Here is a 20074-nt window from a genome sequence, read left to right as displayed (position 1 = left end):
GATCGAGTCACAATGTTCAGGGTGCCTGGGTGGTTCAGTCAGTTGAGCGGCTTACTCTTGATTTCAGTTCAGGTTATAATCTCAGGGTCCTGGGATCAAGCCCCATGTTGGGCTCCATACTCAGCAGAGTCTGCTGGAGGATTATCTCCCCCCACTTTTCTCTTACTCTGCTCGCTCACTCTCTTAAATGAGTATTAAAAAAAAAAAAAAGTCATATACTCTACCAACTAAGCCAGCCAGGAGCCCCTGCTCTTTTTATTAAAGACACAAATTTCTTTTTTTATTTCTAGTTTTTTACTCAATTCATCAAATATTAATTTCCAATCTTTATTCTTCAAATTGGTTATGCAACAAAGTCTGAACCAGACTGATAAGCATCTTATTTATGAGTGTTTTAAGCCACCTAATTAAAAGCATTGTATAACTATTTGAAATTGAAACACTTATAAAAATTTGTTACAAAAATAGCTTCCTAAACTATGAGCAATCCTGTCCTCAATGATAAATCTGACAGTGAGAATTGAGAATAGAGCTATTTTAATCATGCAAATAGCAAGCTTGGTTATCATTTCAAATCCTTTATTATACATCATGGTTGCACAATTTGAGGCTGGTTAAACACAACTGGTTTCCAAAATTTCTTTGAACAGTTCCTAGATTTACTACATGCATGTGACCATGAAAATATTTGGCATTTTTAAATTTTGAAACTCTGAACAGGCACTTACATGAAGGAAAACATTACCATTCACAGATAGCCACATTTGAAATAGATGCTCCAGCACATGGAACCTTTTGCCGATAATGAAGTTGGTTACTGACCATTTTATCAAAGTGCCATAGTAGTAAACAGGTTTAAAGAAATGTAACTTGGGTTACTTAGCTTACTCATAAAGTAAGGTTAACGGACAAGACTTGCGCTGACGTGTATAAAAAAATATTGGTACAAAAACCAGTGAACCCTTAGTGAAAGTAGTTTCACACGGCAGGCTTCATTTTAGTTCCTACACCCCACATTTAGTGTATCTGAGATCAGACCCCATGCATACGAACAGATGACTGAAACCTTCTTTTGGAACTTCGAACAAATGACTTGAATTTAGTGTTAGCAAAATTTAAACAGAATGGGTGAAATTACATTTCAGTTTGAACTAGCCAAAGTTCCAAGTTAACAAACATGAAATTGTCCAGATCTAGATAACTACGTGCTTCACAGGGCCTCCTGAGTTCCCCATCCTCAAATTTTCTCCTGGAAAGGGAAGAGAATATTTGTGAAGGCAAGAAAATTATATTTGTATGTATGTGGTAAAAAGATGCCTTAAATTAAGAAAAAAATTTTAAGTAGTTAAAGAAAAATTATATAGTTTTAACTAAAACACCAACATAGAGTCAACTCTACATTGCAGAAAACATACAGTGTACCTGCTGGATAGTAGTAGCAAAATAGTTACTTAATATGGCAAAAAAGAAAGAGAGAAAGGAAAGAATGAATGAAAGAAAAAGAACAGAAGAGAAAAGAGGCAGGGAGGGAGGGAGGGAGGATCAGGCAAGCAAGCAGGCCACTGTGACATGCCACATAATCTCAGGGAAAAATTTTAACATTCACACCACAGAAGACTTCAAAGAAGATACAATTCAGGAAGCCACGGAATGGTAGAATCGAAAGCACCTACAGTGAAACACTCCCTATGTATTTCTCAAACACACATGTAGAAACATAAATGTATTTCTCAAAAATATTGAGATGCCATGTTTTAAACTTTGCCGGATGTAAGGCCCAGTCAATTTTTCTATTTCTATTTGAACACAAACTATTTAATTTTTTGCATGTAGAGAATAGAGGTAATTGTTAGCATGAAAAAGGAGAAAAGTATAATCAACATTACAAAGAAAAGCAAAATTACAAATACCAGCCTACTCACATGAAAATCTTTAATGTTTATGTTTATGCATATCTGGGTGCTTATCATCAGGTCAAAGTATGCAGTTAAAAAAAAAAAAGGAAAGAAAAAAATGGCAGCTTAAGAAAGTTCCAGTGTTTCAAAGAAAGCGCTTTTTTTTTAAATGTATATACATGAAGAACATTTAGTTGTATCATAAAATAAATGCAGCACTGTAAGATAAAGGAAGACTATTATAAATGGAGTTTTGGCCTTTCCCCCCCAACAAGCTGCTGCAGCCATCTTTAACAAGCTGAACTTCATCTCAATGGACATAGGAGTTTTTTGCTTTTCTTTTTTTCTCCTATTCAGTTCACATTTCGGGCTGTTCAGCAGATGCCTGTGACTCTGGTGATTCAAATCGCTGGTGAAAGTTTGTTCTCTGTTTCCTCAATTTTTCAGGAGCTTTTCTCCATAAAATGATCTCCTAGTAAAACATGCAAGACATCAACAAATTAATATTCTCATATCACGCCTTAAATCTTCACCATGGAAATAATGCCACTTCAATTTTAACTAAAACAAAATTAAACTCTTCCCAAAAAAAGCTGTTCTCTTTGCTGCGTGACTTACCTTCTTGCAATTCTCATCTCGGACCACCCCTTCTGCCAACCCTGCCGCTCCCCTCTCATCAGCAGCAATGCACACCACCACCACCACCAATCCAATCTGGCACAAAATTCTAGCTATTAAATGCTTTAAAGAATTCCTAAAATCTGCCCTTGGTTTGCTATTTTGCCCTTATCCAAGTTCAAACCTTTATCACTTCAACCTTAGACTCCAAAAGAGCTTCCTGGTAGATGCTTCTGCCTCCAGTGCCTGAGGCCCCTTTCTAACCCATCCTTCCAGTCACTACCAGCGTAGTCTAAAACACTGCTTGGATTGCACTTCAGTAGTTCTTGGCACCTCTAGGATAAATCTCAAGCCAGGCATTCAAGATCCTTCATAACCTTTATTCAAATTACCCACATCACTCTGTTCCCCCACCAGCCAAACAGTTAACACTCTTCTCCAATGCACTCCAAATAAACTTGCCCTGCAATTTTTCCTATATATTCTTCAAATACTTATTCCTCTGCCTATTCAAATCCCGCTCCAATCAATCCATCCTAAAATTTCTTTTAAATTCCTAAAATTAAAAAATCCCTAAATCTGCTTTATAAACTCATGACAGGCTGTTTATATCAGTCATCAAATGACACCCAAATGAATGCCTGTGGGAAGCAATGTATTTATTCAATAGGGCTACAATAGGTAACTGGTTTGGAAACTGTAAAGTTTACATAATCTATCTTTTTTTACGGGGTGGAGGGCCGAAGAAGAAGAAAGAGAAAATCCCAAGCAGGCTCTACACCAGAACAGAGCCCAATGAGGGACTCGATCTCATGACCCTAAGATCATGACCATCATAACCTGAGCTGAAATCAAGAGTCAGACACTTAACTGACTGAGGCATGCAGGCTCCCCTATTCTATCCTGAGTTACAATTACCTATGTTTAATTTTATAACATTATGGCAGTATCAGCATAAAAGATTTTCTCTCTTCTAAATTATTGTCAAACTGTAATTTTTCTGTTAATTAGCTTTTATAATTTTTCTCTTTCCATACGTATGCAATGTGAGGACCTTGAGCACAAAGTATGTTTATAAAAGGTAGTTTTTATATTCTTCACAATACTCAGTGCAAAGCAACTTCTCATTTAGTTTTGAGTACTCAACTGAAATTCAAATATTTATTAATCTGATTCATTAAAGAGCACTCCACTCACAATCTTCACTGAAAAAAAAGAGAGGTAGTTCTATGATAAATATTTCATATAAAAAATATTAGATTTGGTAAATCTCAGGTAAATTTACAACAGCATGGAAAGCCAGAATCCATAAGTTAATGAAATAATTTAAAGTGATAACTGAAATCTACAGATTTCAAGAAGCAAATTAAAAAACAACACACATATGATCTAAATATACACATTCAAGTTTGTATGGAAACTAATCACAATGGTGGTGGAATTTTTGTTGTCTTGTTCTTTACTGCCTCATTTTTTTAACAAACAGTAGGTATTGTTTTTATAAAAAAACAAAACTTTCAAAAGAAAAATAAAAGCTCTGCCAAATTACAGCCCATTCTGGAATCCTGTAGAATGACAGGAAGAGATCTATCACAACACTATTCCAGTCACACCTACTTCCTTATCACAGAACCTCCCACTTGCTCAGTACTGTAAAGCTGAGAAAGGTGAGAGCTTTCCAGGTGTTTTCAGAACTGCCACAGAACAAAACATCAGCCTACATGGCACCATACCTGCTGCTTGAAGTACCTTCTGTCTTCCTCATCAACAAGGACTAGATTCAAAAAGTACCTTACTGAAAATTTTTTGTTCACATCTCGCATTGTAGGGGTTGGATCATATCCTGCTAAAAATAGTCTTATTGGGATTGATTCACCTGAAAGAAAAGCAATTTGCATTTAATTTTAAAGATGATTAAATATGGTCACATAACACCTAAACTAAGCATTATAGAGAAGACACTAACACTTCATTTTTTTCATGAGATGGCAGCTTAACAAAAGCTTTTTTGTTTTTTTTTTTTAATTTTTTAAATGATTTTGTCAGAAAATTCGAGAGAGAGCACAAGCAAGGGGAACAGCAGACAGAGGCAGAAGTGGGTTCCTTGCTGAGCAGGGAGACCAACGTGGGGCTCAATCTTGGGACCCTGGGATCATGAGCTGAGATGAAGGCAGGCATTTAACCAAATGAGCTGCACAGGCATCTCAACGTTAACAAAATCTTTAGACCAGGGACTCGCAGCGGTGGCACTACTGCCATTTGGGGTCCAATAATTCTTCATTGTGGGTAACGTCCTATTAACTGCAGCTTCCTTGGCCTCTATTCACTAGATATCAGCAGCATTCCCCAAGTGCAGCAACCAAAAATAACTCCAGGCAACATCAAATGTTCAGGGGGCAGTAGGTGGAGCAAAACTGCCCCTAGATGAGAATCACTGCTCTAGAGTCAGAATGCCTGGATTCAGATGCCAACTCTATAACTTACTTGCTGTGTGACCCTGGCCAAGTCACTTAACCATTCTGTTTCAAGTTCTTTATCTATGAAATGGAGAAGAGCAGTAATATCCCTCTTGTAGAGCTCTGTAAAGACTGCATGAGTTAATATATGTAAAATGCTCAGAATAGTGCCAGCAGGTAAGTGCTGTTCTAGTAGTTTGGTTACTCTTCATGAAGTTCACCATAATTTCTAATCATGCGAGTAAGTTTTTCAATACTTAACTAATTCACCCAAAGCAACAAACATGTTCTAAATGAAGATTATTCCTTCGTTACAAAAAGACTATTCAGATTCTCGTGGCTTCTTTCCTAAGGGTAACTATTTGCATATTGTTTTGAATCTTTTATATATAATAATTTTATTGTGCACATCAATTTCCTGAAATATACATGACCCATTACCTCACATCAAACTGTGGTTTCTCTCTGCCTGCCTCTCTACCTACTTGTGATCTCTGTCAAATAAATAAATCTTAAAACAAAACAAAACAAAAAACTAAGTGGTTGCCAAAATTTTACAAAGTAATCTTGCTTAACAGGAGTATACATACACACACACACACACACACACACACACACACGCATGCACGCACGCAATGCGGGTCTTGAAGTTAGAAAGCCCTGGGCTCAAACACCAACTCTGCAATGATTAGCTATTAAAAGAAACCAGATTATGTCACCACAAAATCTGCCTCTTTGACATAAAAATTATTTTGAGCTGAAGGCAATTAAAAAGTAGCAAAGAGCAGAAAAGGCTCCCTATTTTCTGCCTAAAGGCAGGCTATAAATTCTTTTAACGAAGACATATTCTCATTAGCCCAGAGAAGGCTGATTAGGAATCAGCAAATAAACCTTACTCCACTTGTTTCCTCCCTCAGATTTATTTACCTTCGCACAGCTTGCCACACCCCTGGAAGCTTGCAACTACCTTCCCTTGTCCAGTTAGATCTCAAAATTTATTGTTCTTTTGAAGATGCTATGTATGCTGAAATTCTAAGCCACTGTTTTGGTTATTTTTTGTTGAGGTTTTTCGTGCATGATGTGCACTGCATGCATTGATAAACTTTTTTTCCTTTATTAATCTGTCCTTCTGAGAGTCCCAGCTGAAATACTAAGATGGGGAGAGGTAAAGGTCTGCCTCCCCTACACTTTAACAAGTTTTTTAACCTCTCTGTAACTCAGTTTAATCTGTAAAGTAAGAGATACCATCACCTAAGTTAAAGGAAATATCAGAGCACCTCAGAGTACAATGCCTTACCTACAGTTGACACTCAATAAATGATAGCTACTTTTTAAAAATTTTTTCATTTTTTAAAGATTTTATTTATTTATTTGACAGAGAGAAATCACAAGTAGGCAGAGAGGCAGGCGGAGTGAGAGGGGGGAAGCAGGCTCGCCACTGAGCAGAGAGCCTGATGTGGGGCTCGATCCCAGGACCCTGGGATCATGACCCGAACTGAAGGCAAAGGCTTTAACCCACTGAGCCACCCAGGCACCCCGATAGCTACTTTTTAAAAGAACTACTAATAGAGTGAGAAAAAGCCAAAGATACAAATGTAAAATGATAAATACTGGGGAACCTGCCTGGCTCAGTCAGTAGAGCATGTGACTTTATTTTTTTAAGATTTTATTCATTCATTCATTCATTCATTGGACAGAGAAAGAGAGCACAAGCAGTGAGAGCAACAGGCAGAGGAAGAGGGAGAAGCAGGCTCTCCACTGAGCAGAACCCTGGGATCATGACCAGAGCCTGAGGCAGATGCTTGACCCACTGAGGCACCCAGGCACCCTGAGCATGTGACTATTGATCTCATGGCTATAAATTCGAGCCCCATGTTGGGTATAGTGATTACTAAAAAAAAAATTAGAATCTTAAAAAAAGTAAAATTATAAATACTGGCTTTATTATCTTGGATACTAAAGATAATAATGGAAATGCTTGTTTTCTTGGGGGCTATAAGGACTATAGAACCCCATAGAAATGAATGCTCAGCTCTACAGCACCTTGTATGCAGCATTAATAAAAAAAGACTTACCAAGATAAACTACTGTAACAGAAGACAAAGTATTATAAATTCAGAACTAGAGAAAAGATAATATATAAATGTCTCTTCTAAATACTAAATTTACATTTTCTTTCTTTCTTTTTTTTTTTTTTAATAGGCTCCATGCCTGGTGTAGAGACCAGTGCCCAGCCTAGTGTCGGCCTTGAACTCACAACCCTGAGATCAAGACCTGAGCTGAGATCAAGAGAAAGAGGATCAACTAACTGAGCCACCAGGAGTCTCTAAATACTAAAATTTAAACTAAGTAAAAAAAATTAAACCTTATTTCAGACTTGAAAGTACTATTACAGTCTTTTAGTATATATACAAAGATGATTTTTAAAACATCATTATAAAAATCATTTAAGAATTCACAAATACTGGGACGCCTGGGTGGCTTAGTTGCTTAAGCAGCTGACTTCTCAGGTCATGATCCCAGCGTACTGGGATCGAGGTCCCACATCAGGTTCCTTTTTCGGCAGGCAGCCTGCTTCTCCCTCTGCCTCTGCCTGCCATTCTGTCTGCCTGTGCTCACTCTCTCTCTCTGACAAATAAATAAAATCTTAAAGAAAAAAAAAAAGAATTCACAAATATTTTTACACTGCATAAATACTTCCAAACGAAACTGCCATGAACACTGCTATGTGTATCACCTATCACACAAAAGAAGTAAATGGGAAGTCTGTTACCTTTTACTGGTGCACCATCCATTATTTCATATTTAGCAATTGTTTCTGTTTCTGTGGTGGTACTGGGTCCTAGCACAAAAATGTAAATGACATTAAAAAAAATAATGTAAGTGACATGAAGTTCAATATTTCCAGAATACAATTTCCAACCTTATATTTTCCAATTACTTATTTTAGTACTAATTTATCTTCCTATTTTGTGAAACTTATTCTTTTCTATTTCTTGATCTATACTTAACATACTTATCACTCGACTGAATGTTTCACTCTCTTCTTACCAAATATATATGGTTCAGAATCTTCTCCACAGAGTTTCTTCTATCAAAACTAGCAATATACATAAGAAATAACGATTGTCATGCTAGTTTTCTCTGCAATACCCAAACTGTCTTCTTTCAGTCAGTTAACTCTAACTTGGAGAAAACATCAAATTGAGAACCTGATTGACATAATTCTTTTAAATTTAGGTGTTCATCTCCTAAGAGATTATCTGACCCAGACATCTGTAAAAAGTCTGTAAAAATGAAAAAAGTATACTAAAACATACATTAATGATTCCAACGTTGTAAAATATATAATATGCAAAGACAATTAAACTGTTTTGAATGATGAGTACAGATTATTTTTTATTTAAACTTTCCTAGAATCAGCACAATTTTTAACCAGAAAAAGTATTTAACTAATTTATTTTTAAACAACAAAAAGAAACCTGACATTTGATTTTAGTATCTTTAACTCACCTCAACTTTTATTAGGTGAAAATAGAAATTAAGAAATCACAGATGTTTATAATTATGATTCCAATTGTAAATTCTTAAAAAGCGTGGCCTAAAATTATTTTCAGCAAAAATCCAACAAATGAGACAAATTCAACCTATACACTAATTAAAATTAAAAAGCAGTTACAAATAATTCTGGGGCAACTGGTTAGCCATCTGGAAAAAACCAAAGTTGAATCTATATCAAGACAAATTCCAAAGAAATTAAGAATTTAAACAAAATCCCCAAACTACATTATTTTAGGAGAATCAAAGCGCAGAAAATTACTTTTAGAACCTCTGTGTGAAAAAGGCACACGGAGGCATAAAACCTGTGGCATAAAACCTAGAGTCCATAGAAGTAAAAACTGGTAAATCTGACAACACAAACAAAAAGAACTTCTACATGGCAAAAACCATCTTAAGCAAGACAAACTGGGGAAATTTTTGCTGCATTTACTTAAGTTTATGTATTTATTTATAAAGATTTTTTTTATCTATTTGACAAAGAGAGTGAGTAAGAGAGCACAAGCTGGGAGAACAGCAGAGGAAGCGGGAGAAGCAGGCTCCCTGCTGAGCAGGGAGCCAGATGTAGGGCTCAATCCCAGGACCCTGGGATCATGACCCGAGCCGAAGGCAGATCCTTAATAAACGTCACCCAGATGCCTCTTTTGCTGCTTTAATACAAAAAAGGGAATTGATTTCCCTAATATATACAGAGTTTCTACATATCAGAAAAAAGGACTAATAATTAATAGAGATGGAACACAGGATATAGGCAATATATACAGAAAAGAAATAAAAATAGCTTTTATACACATGAAAAGATGCTTACCCTCATTCAGAAGGAGAAAACTAAATTAAAACTACAATGAGGAACTTTCCTCCCCTACCCATAAGATCAGCTAAAAATTTTCTAATATTGTATTGGTAAGAATAGGAGGAAAAGGGGCACCTGGGTGGCTCAGTCAGTTAAGCATCTGCCTGCAGCCCAGGTCATGCATGACCCCAGCCAGGGTCCTCGTCAGGCTCCCTGCTCAGTGGGGAATCTGCTTCTCTCTCTCCCTCTGCCCTTCCCCCTGCTCATGCTCTCTCTCTCTCTCAAATAAATAAAAGCATAGGAAAAAAAAAATAATAAAGGAAAAAGAGGCTTCTTCTACATTTCTTGCTGGTAATAATACAAATTGGTACAACCCCTAAAGAGGACAAACTGATATGTACCAAAACTACAAATGAATATACTCCTTGAAAGAACAATTCTACTTTTAAGATTTTTATCTCACACACACACCTGCACACATGCAAAATGACATTATTAAGTGAGGTGCTGTTTGGAGTAACAAGTGACTGGAAACAACCTGTAGCAGACTGGTTAAATTCTAGTATACCCATGGAAAGGAGTACTATAAAAATGATGAGGAAGTACTCCACACATTGATATGGAAAGATCTCTAAGATATAGTAAGCAAAAAAGCAAAATATGTATTGTACATAAACATTTAACTTAAAAGCAGGGGGAAGGGTATAATATAGGGATAGTTACTGTATAAGTATCAAGAAATATTTTAAAACTTATAAACATGACCTATGAATAGCTGGAGTACACAAATAGGATACTTTTTACTATATAATCTTTTAAACTTTTTGAACCATGTGAATTTATAACCTATTCAAAAATTAATTTTTAAAAAAGCATACATATTAAGTAATATTAAGTCTCAAAGTTAGTATCCAATATGTATATTTATTGTATATCTAAACAATATTTTAAGATTTAAAAAATTTTAAGACAGGAATTTTAATTCAAATACTCTTTTTGACTTACCAATTCCTGTGATCTCTTTTTTGATCAGTTGCAACTCCATATGTTGGATTTTTATTCTTACTAATAAAAAGTAAATTTTTCCAACAATCACATCCTTTAGATGATACCTTTGGGGAAAGAACATACCTCATTTACCAAATATCAGTTTAAAAAACAATCAAAAGGAGCGCCTGAGTGGTGTAGTCGGGTAAGCATCAGACTCTTGGTTTCGACTTACACTGCAATCTCAGGGTCGGGAGACTGAGCCCATGTCAAGCTCTAGGCTCAGTGTGGAGTCTGCTTTGTATTTTCTCTCCCTCTCCCTCTGTCCCTCCCACTCTATCTCTAAAATAAGTTAAAAAAAACCTTAAAAAAAAAAAAAAAGTAAAATATGTCCCAAAAGGCTTTAGTAGAATCTTTGTAACATGAACTATTTAAGAATACCATTCTGGGGTGGCTCAGGTGGTTTGGCATCTGCCTTCAGCCCAGGTTATGATCTCAGGGTCCTGGGATTGAGCTCTGCGTCCATTTCCCCATTCAGTGGGGAGTCTGCTTGTCCCTCTCCCTCTGTCCCCCCACACTCATGCTCTCTCTCTCAAATATATAAAGTCTTTTTTTTTTAAATACCATTTTGACTAACCATATCATTTAACTTTTTTTTTTCCAAAAAATATTCACCATTTTACTATAAAAACAGGAATCAAACTTTTACTTGCCCATCAACATACCTCAAAGAGAAGAATTTGCCTTGTTAACTACAAGTCCTTTACTTAGAGGTTAGTTTCCAAAGAACTTAAGCACAGAAAATTAAGATTGTTGTGCTTGCAATATTTATTTGGATTATAAAGATGTTTCTGAACATTAAAACTCTACACAAGAATTTAGTGACCTTCTTACTCTAAGTGCTAGAAGAGTGCAGCTAATAAAGCACTTGCCCATAGAGAGAGACACCACAGGCTGAGTCTGTTGCTATGACAGCTAGTCATCAAAGTCCTTTCCCATGTACTCTGAAATGACATGCTAATAAACCTGGAAATTGGGGCACCTGGGTGGCTCAGTGGGTTAAGCCTCTGCCTTCAGCTCAGGTCACGATCCCAGGGTCCTGGGATCAAGCCCCACATCTAGCTCTCTGCTCAGCGAGGAGCCTGCTTCCCCCCTCTCTCTGCTTGCCTCTCTGCCTACTTGTGATCTCTGTCAAATAAATAAATATTTTAAAAATAAATAAACCTGGAAATTACTACAATCCCCAGAGGGCTTTTTAACTTTCTCCCAGGTTTGAATCTCAAAATATCATCCCAGGAGTTGATCAGTGTAATTATGCTGGCTTGAAGGGAGGCCTCCAGTGACAAGTTTTAGGTCCTAAACAATTTGATAATTTTATTCACAATATAATTTAAGACTCTGAAGGCATGCTTATATCACATTTTTAGTGATATAAACTGGTGAGTGACAACTAAAAAAGTCATGTAACAGAAATGTACACAGGAAGGTGATGAAAGAATATACATCCATTTCTTCAACAAATAAACTTTAGTGGAAAAAAAAAATAGAAGGGGAACTTATAAATTAAATTGAAAGAAATTTAAGTGTCAAACAACCAAATGCCATGTGTCTGGATGCCCTGGATTTGAATAAATCTTGTCTGGATACTGATGTGAATAAAGCATGTGGGGGGGGGGAATGACATTTTATGAGACAATCAGTAAAACATGAACACTGACTAGATATATACAGATATTAAGAAATTATTAATATTTTTAGATATAACAATATTATGTTTAAAATGATATACAATTTTTATGGATGAAATTCTGTGTCTGGAGTTGGCTTCAATATAATCTATTGGGAGTGTGAGGCCTGGATCCAGATAAAACAGATCTGACAGTGTACTGAGTGGGAGCTGGGCACCTGGTACCTGAGGATTCACTGTACTGCTCATACTGGTCTATGCTTGAATTTTTCCATAATAAAGTTTTAAAAAGGCATTAAACAATAAACAAAACAGGAGCCCATTTCTGTAAAAACACAACACATATAAACATAATACATACCTTTCCCTCTCTATGAAAAGATATGCAAGAGATCTTAATTGTGATTAAGTGGTAAAATTTATAAAAATAATAAAGTTAAAAATGGGATCTTTCACAATGCCAAAACTTTTTTTCTTTCTTTTTAAAAGATTTCATTTTTTTTATTTCAGAGAGAGAGAGACAGAGATAGCGAGAGAGAACACAAGAAGAGAGGGAGAAGCAGGCTCCATCCCAGGATGCTGGGATCATGACCTGAGCCAGAAGTGGACACTTAACCCACTGAGTCACCCAGGTGCCACTACATTGCCCCCCTCCAAATTTTTTTTTTAAGATTTTATGTATTAATTTGACAGAGGAAGAGAGATCACAAGCAGGCAGAGAGGCAGGCAGAGAGAGGAGGGGAAGCAGGCTCCCCGATGAGCAGAGAGCCCGATGCGGGCCTTGATCCCAGGACCCTGAGTTCATGACCTGAGCCGAAGGCAGAGGCTTTAACCCACTGAGCCACCCAGGTGCCCCTTGCCAAAATTTTCAATAATGAAAAGGTACTACTTATGCAGGCAGAAAAAAGTATTTTGTTTAAAGAGATGACTAGGATAAAGTTATACCAACGCAGTAAGGAAAATTTTTACAGAGAGAAGGGATTAGTTCTGAGATAGTAAGATCCTCTACAAAAAATGACCAATCAGAGACTTATTAGGAATTGAATATGAAAGACACCTGCACGGAGTCAAGAAGATAGACTCTCCACTCCAAGATTTTTAGGCTGTTAACATCAAATTAATGTCAATTCTATCTTTACTTTGACCAATTTACAAAGCCCTGAAAAGCTTATTTCTTAAGTTTTCTGTTGTTAAAGATACTTACTTTGATTTATTATATTCAAATTCTATGTGTAGACAATCTTCAATGCCTACTTCCATCTTAATTGAGTTGTTAACATCAGGATATGTGGCAAGCTGGTGAACAATAAGATCATATTCTTTTATCAAGTCTGTCAGTCTTCTTACTATTGTCACTTTAAGAAAATACCTACAAAGTCAACCAAGAGGTAAGTTAAATCTCCTATGATAAATTTTAGTATTTTAAACAAACAGACATTAACTGCAACTCAGCTTTCTCCTTGCTGATCCTTTGGGATCAACTTACTTCACAAAAGAATTCTGATCTTTAAATGCTTCCACCCTCAAAAAAAAAAAAAAAAAAAAAAAAAAACAAAGTGCAATTTTAAGAAGAATGTATGTGCTTTTTAAGATGCATCTCAAGTGCTACGGTCATGCCTACCTGAGGAAATCTATTACTTCCTACCATATACCAAATGAGATCTGCTGGGAAACTAATAGATTTTGAGGTAATTCTGTTTACAAGACAAAGGAAGTACCTAGGGGAAGATTCATACAAAGGAAGTATATAATTAAAACTTCTCATGATGGCGGTGTTTAAATCTACGAGAGAAGGCTCTTATTACCTCAGGTGGGCATTAGGTAGACAAAATATGTGGCAGAATTCTTAAAAAATCTGAAGTCTATCAGTCCAGAATTATAATTAAAGTTCTAGTAAGACATTTGATAGTAGCCATTACTTTCTGGTTTTGACACCATCTACGGTTGTTAATATACATTCATACCTCAAGCGAACATTGGCACCGATGTAAGATTCATATGGCTTTTCAACTTGCATAAATTCAAAATCATAACTTCTGCTCTGAGTCAATTCTCCAGGCAAGGCTAGTTCTTTCACTAGGTTTACAAATTCATGAGTATTACTCTTGTCATTGAAAAGTTCTACAAAATTTTAAGCAAAAAAAAAAGACCAATTATACTTAGTATCTATTTCATTAAAACCCAAACTTCTACCTCCAAAGCAAGTAATTTTTACCAAAAGAATTAGTTGGACTTGTCCCTAATCTACTAGAGCTATAACATAAATTCCATCATCCTCATTATGGTCCACCTAGGCATAAAAAAATTCGAGCCACACAGCACAATGAAAATTTCTATTATAAAAGATGCATTCATTCCTTTAATGTAGTTAGGGCTTGCCCAAAATGAAGCTGCTTTAACAGACACATTTCCAGCAATTATTTGAACTTCCTCCGTTCAAGGCAAAAAGCATTCGTTGTTTTGCTTTAGTTAGGCAAATATATTATCTTGATACACTGTAATATACAAAAGACTTATCAACTATCAGTGAATTACTATAACTTGCCCCTCAAGTATAATCTGATCTGGAATAGATATATAAACATCCAATTATAATTTTGATACTTTAAAAATGTGTAGTACATCTTAGAAAGCTAGATTTAAAACTATGTATACTATATTAGAAAGACCCATTTTCTTTTCTCTTTCTCAACCTGCAGTACCAAAAGATTTATACAGTTTAACTTCTACTAAACCAAGAATGCCTCTGAAATACATATGTAGAAATCTACACAATGTGATCTAAGTCAAGAAAAATTATTATACCTTTCCTTTTCACATCCAATTTTCTCACAGGTGAGTCTGGCTACAGGCTCACATTAGGTTAGGAAGACAAATGGCATGAGTAATTAGAAAGTGAAGGATGAAGGTGACACTGGTAGTTGTAAAGCTGGTGAAAAATGTAGGCAGATGGAAATTTCAGTGAGTCAACTAATTTACTTGAATTATTTTTCAAGGCTGGTAACTTACATAACTCCTTTCATTTTTAGTAATTAAGTTTAATAACAAATAAAGGCACTATGAGTCAAATATTATTTAATACAATTCAAAGAAATATGATTTAATGTTTATAAAATAAATCCTCTTTTACTATCCAAAATCAATTCCTTCCTTCCATGAAACTAATCTCTAATTCAAAATTTAAGTGCTTAAATCCAACTCAAATCCAACTTCAAACTCAGTTATCATTAAAAAAAAAAAAGTAATACTATTTTAAAACTCACCAATTTGACCTACAAATTCAATTCTAATTCCTTGGTGCTCTAGCCTCTTTCCAGGTTGCTTAAAGGCTAGGTTTACCTGCCAAAACATGAAATTGTAAAAGATGTTAACAATCTTTTGAGTGGGCCTACTAACAGATTCCTTCCAGATGAATGCAATATATAAGTATTTCAGGGATTCATTTCTGAAGTTTGAGACACCACCACATACCAAGATCGTTATGACTTTACAGAACCAGAGAAGGTATAACTTACTCATATACAATCACTTAAACGTAGGCTTAAAAGCACCTGCTTTGTTAGGAAGGAATCCTTTATAAGTTGGAGAGCTATAAAGACTCAAATCAAAAAAAGGAAAAATCTGCAACCACTCAGATGTGTTTTCTGGTCAAATAGTTAAACAATTCTACACAATAACATTTTAATGTAAGGTAATCACTAATTTCAAGAATTTACCTAAAGATCACTTTCAGCTCTTTGTAACCAAAAATATATTATTATAATTCCTAACCTTAAAAGCAACACTTATTCCCTTGAATCTGCTACTCACTCTAAAAATAGAACGTCTAACGGTTGAAATTGTATGATTTATCTTACATATTTTTGAAGTGAAATATACAACTCTGAAATCCTAAATTCACATCTGCCAAATGGAAGCCTTAATTTTATAAACTTTTTAATTTGACAAAATATTTATAAAGTACATATGTATTTTTAAAATTTCCAAATGTTTAAAGATTAACTAACGTACAAAAAAGCACACTTCCAGATTTATTCTTTACTATAAAAAATATTGTTAACATGACTCTTAAAAGCTTTTTAAAATAATGCTTCTCAAAAGAAAACAGTAATCAAGGGCCAATAAAAACAGAAATCCAGTTACTTCTGTTTGTAAGTCTATTAAATAAAATACTCAATTTTCTAAATCTTCCAAATCTGTAACCAGAATGAGTTAGTTACTTGCCTTCCAAATTAATATCTCAGAGAAAGAAGTAAATAGTTAAATAAATTGTGGTACATCATATGATGGAAAATTATTGAAGTTTAAAAACAATAAGATCAAAGAATTTTTAATGATGTGGGAAAATGTGCATGATATGTTACATGAAGGAAGCATGGTCAAACTGTACACGAGAATAATGCCAATTATGTATTTTTTGATTACACAAAAGAAATACTATTAAAGCAGTTACTTCTGGGATATATGAGAAATTTTGTTTTCTTTGTAGTATCCAAGGTTTTTTGTTTTGTTTTTTTACACAGGCAACTAATACTTTCAAACTCAGAAAAATACTTATTTTAAAGAAGAAAGTATAGTTAGAGGCTTCACACACTAACAAGTTGAATTTTCGGTTTGAACCTCAAATAATACAAGCCTAACTCGCAACTATTTCACAAGCCAGGCAGTAATTAGAACTATTCCCTAATTTACACTAATAAAGCACATAAGTACATGATACTTTTATTAACTGTCTAGCTGGCAACAGATCTGGGGAATGCTTTCACTGAAACATGGCTGTGTCTGATATTTTTAAGTTTACAGTTCTTCAAAAAACACTCTGACACCATACTACTAAGGCAGAAATTAGAGTCATTCCATTTTTCTACTAAATTGCCTAAACTCTGAAATTGTCCTTAGTCTCCCACTGATGTCAAAACACAGTTGCTTTTAAGCCTAATGCAAGATATTATGGAATCCGAAAGATCCCAGAGTTGGTATGCATAATCAAGCATTTTTATTTAAAAGCTGTTCTGCAATGGAGCATAGAAATATAAATGAAACTAAGATTGTGAACTGAGTTAAAGAACATTAATACTAACTGTTACACTTCCATAACTTCTATTATAATTTCAAACATAAAACAGTGCCAAGAATAGTACAAGGAAATCCCACATAACCTGTACACAGATTTACCATGTTTGTATTTTGTCACATATGACAAAATATAATTTTATTATATTTATATATAATATATTACATATAAATTATATAAAATTTATAAATTATCATTCTCTCTATATATAAGATGTGCATGCATACATATACAACTTTTTTTTTAATCAGTTGAGAGTAATTTGAAGATACCATGCTCCTCTACCCATAAATACTTCATGTGTACCTAAGAAAATAATCTCTTAATCACGGTGCAATTTTCAAAATCAGGAAACTTGTAACTCCACAGTTTATATTCAATTTCCAACAATTGTCCCAATAATGTACTTTACTCCCTTTTTTCTCCTGCCCAGGCTCCAATCCAGAATCACATTACATATAGTTATGTCCCTTTAGTCTCCTTTAATCTCAAAACATTTCTCAGTCATTGACTTTTTCTTTTTTGAGAGTACGTGCACATGTAGGTGGGGAGGGGCAGAGGGAGAGAATCTTAAAGCAGGCTCTACACTAAGCACTGAGCCCAACACAGGACTGAATCCTGAATCTCAGGACCCACAGAGCATGACCTAGGCCACAATCAAGAATCAGATGTTTAACCAACTAAGCCACCCAGGCGCCCCAGTCATTGCCTTTCTTGACCTTGATGTTTTTTTTTAAGAATACAGGTCACTTATTTTGTAGAACAGCCCTCAATTTGGGTTTGAGGTTTTATCACAATCAGACTCAGCTTATGCATTTTTGGCAAGAATACCACAGAAAGGAAGTTGTGTCCTTCTCAGTGTATCTTATTAGGAAGTACACGATGCCAAATGGTTATTTTAACTTTGATCACTTAGTGAAGGTGATCTACCAATTTAAAGTTACTATTTTTTCCCTTTGCTATTAGTAATTTGAGAAAGGTAAGACAATGTATACCTCTTTAAAAAAGGCCATGAAAGCAAAACACAGGGAAACTACATAAAACATATTTACTGTTCTAACAAGCCAATCTCAAAGCTCATTCTTCATCATCTTTAGCAGCTAATATTCTGTAGATGTCTCCAATAATGCTGTCTTCAGGGGCTGTGTAAGGAGTAAAATTCATCTGCATTGTGTTTAAGACAAACACCTATCAATGTACTACACACCATTTATAGGATCATTTACAGTAAATTACTGAGATATCTGCACTTTACTGTAGCTGAATACTGTAGTTTTCCAAAATTCATTTCCCACTGCTGCCAGAAGAATGTGGTCCATATTCATGTTGATGAAAGATACTGAGATAATATTCTTTGTTTAAAGAATTAAACTATAAAGCCCTATAATCTCAGAATAAACATATGTCATTGTTCACTTTTGTAATAAGAAATACAGAGTTCATTATAGGTGACGTGGCACTGGCAACACCTCTTTAAGACAATTTACTTATCACTGTCCAATCTGAAAGAATATTAAGGAATTATAACTTATGAACCCACCAGAAATATACCCATATTACTACCAAATTTTTCACAATTATTGTGTCTCAACAGTTAATCAGGCAATCTAGTAAGACTCTCTCAAAATTATTCAGAAGGTAAAAAGTGATACAAGCTGTATTTCGAAAAGAGGATACCTAGCTCAAATATATTCTTAAAGCATAAAAAATTTAGGATACACTACAACTGTTCCAGCCTTAAGGAAGAACAGTCACTTGAACATGAACGAAGCAGTAAATATTCTACCTAAGGATTAAAAAAAAAAAAATCTGAGTAAGTACCTTTCAAGAATTTCTCTATTTATCTTGTAATAATATACATAGTCCCATTTGTCTTAAGAAATGCTTCAAAAACAGGCACCTGGGTGGGTCAGTTGGTTAAATGTCTGCCAGTGGCTCAGGTCAGGATCCTAGGGTCCTGAGATCGAGCCCTCCTTTGGGCTCCCTGCTCAGAGGGGAGTCTGCTTCTCTCTCTCCCTCTGCCCCTTCTCCTGCTCATGCTCACTCCCTCTCTCTCTCTCAAATGAATAAAATCTTTGGGGGAAAAAAAAATGCTTCAAAAAAATCTCCAAAAGACTTTTAACAGACAGCAATTAATTTTAGTTTTAAAAGTATATGCTACAAGAGTCCCCAAAGAGTCCCCAAACAATTCAGTAGGGAATGAATATTCTTTTTAACAATATTGCTGGAACTGAATATCAACGTACAAAAGAATGAAGTTGTATCTCTAACTCATGCCATAAATAAGTATTAACTTGAAATGGATCAAAAACCTATGTAAGACAATTACAAAACTCTCAGAAGAAAACAGAGTATAAATCTTCACTGCTTTGGAATGGACAATGGTTTCTCAAATAACACCAATGCATGAGCAACCAAACAAAAAAATAGATAAATTGGAACTTCATAAAAATTTAAAACTTTAGTGCTCCAAAGACAACATCAAGAAAGTGAAGACAAAAAAAAAAAAAGAAGAAGAAGAAGAAGAAGAAGAAGAAGAAGAAAGAAAGAAAGAAAGACAGACAGACAGACAGACAAGAAGGTGAAGACAATTCAGAAAACAGGAGAAAATATTTGTGAAATATAACTGATAAATGGACTTGTATCCAGCATATATAAAGAGTTCCTGCAACTCTTTATTTGCCTTTTTTAGGCAAATAAAAGGCAACCAAATAAAAAAGGTCAAAGGATATAAAAAGAGTTTTCTCCAAAGATTTCACCAGCAATAAGCATGTGAAAAGATGCTCAGTATTAGTTATTAGGGAAATGCAAACCAAAACCATAATGAGATACCACTTCATACCCACTAAAATGGCCATAAATAAAAAATGCAGACAATATTAAGTGCTGCCAAGAAACTAAAGAAACTGGAACCCATATACATCATTGGAAAGAATGTAAAATAATGCAGCTGCTTTGGAAAAGATTGCCAACTCCTCTAAAAGTTAAACACAAAGTTAACACATG

At 35.0% G+C, this 20074-nt stretch overlaps 1 protein-coding gene across 3 annotated transcripts in view; it reads right to left on the bottom strand.

The window, feature by feature from the left end:
• Nucleotides 1–562: 562 nt before the first annotated feature.
• VPS26A (VPS26 retromer complex component A) overlaps nucleotides 563–20074 on the bottom strand; it is a 31733-nt gene continuing 12221 nt past the window's right edge. For all 3 annotated transcript variants that reach the window (XM_082715172.1, XM_082715173.1, XM_082715174.1), the window contains exons 3-9: nucleotides 15258–15333; nucleotides 13959–14115; nucleotides 13199–13363; nucleotides 10326–10432; nucleotides 7743–7811; nucleotides 4247–4389; nucleotides 563–2367 (exon numbers count right to left, since the gene is read on the bottom strand). In XM_082715172.1, coding sequence (XP_082571298.1) covers nucleotides 2254–2367; nucleotides 4247–4389; nucleotides 7743–7811; nucleotides 10326–10432; nucleotides 13199–13363; nucleotides 13959–14115; nucleotides 15258–15333 — 831 coding nt within the window. In that variant the 3' untranslated portion in view covers nucleotides 563–2253. The remainder of the gene's footprint in view (nucleotides 2368–4246; nucleotides 4390–7742; nucleotides 7812–10325; nucleotides 10433–13198; nucleotides 13364–13958; nucleotides 14116–15257; nucleotides 15334–20074) is intronic.

This window comes from Mustela nivalis (genome assembly GCF_964662115.1).
Source record: "Mustela nivalis genome assembly, chromosome: 2".
NCBI classification, from domain to species: domain Eukaryota; kingdom Metazoa; phylum Chordata; class Mammalia; order Carnivora; family Mustelidae; genus Mustela; species Mustela nivalis.
This window is presented reverse-complemented; position numbering and strand designations above follow the sequence as displayed.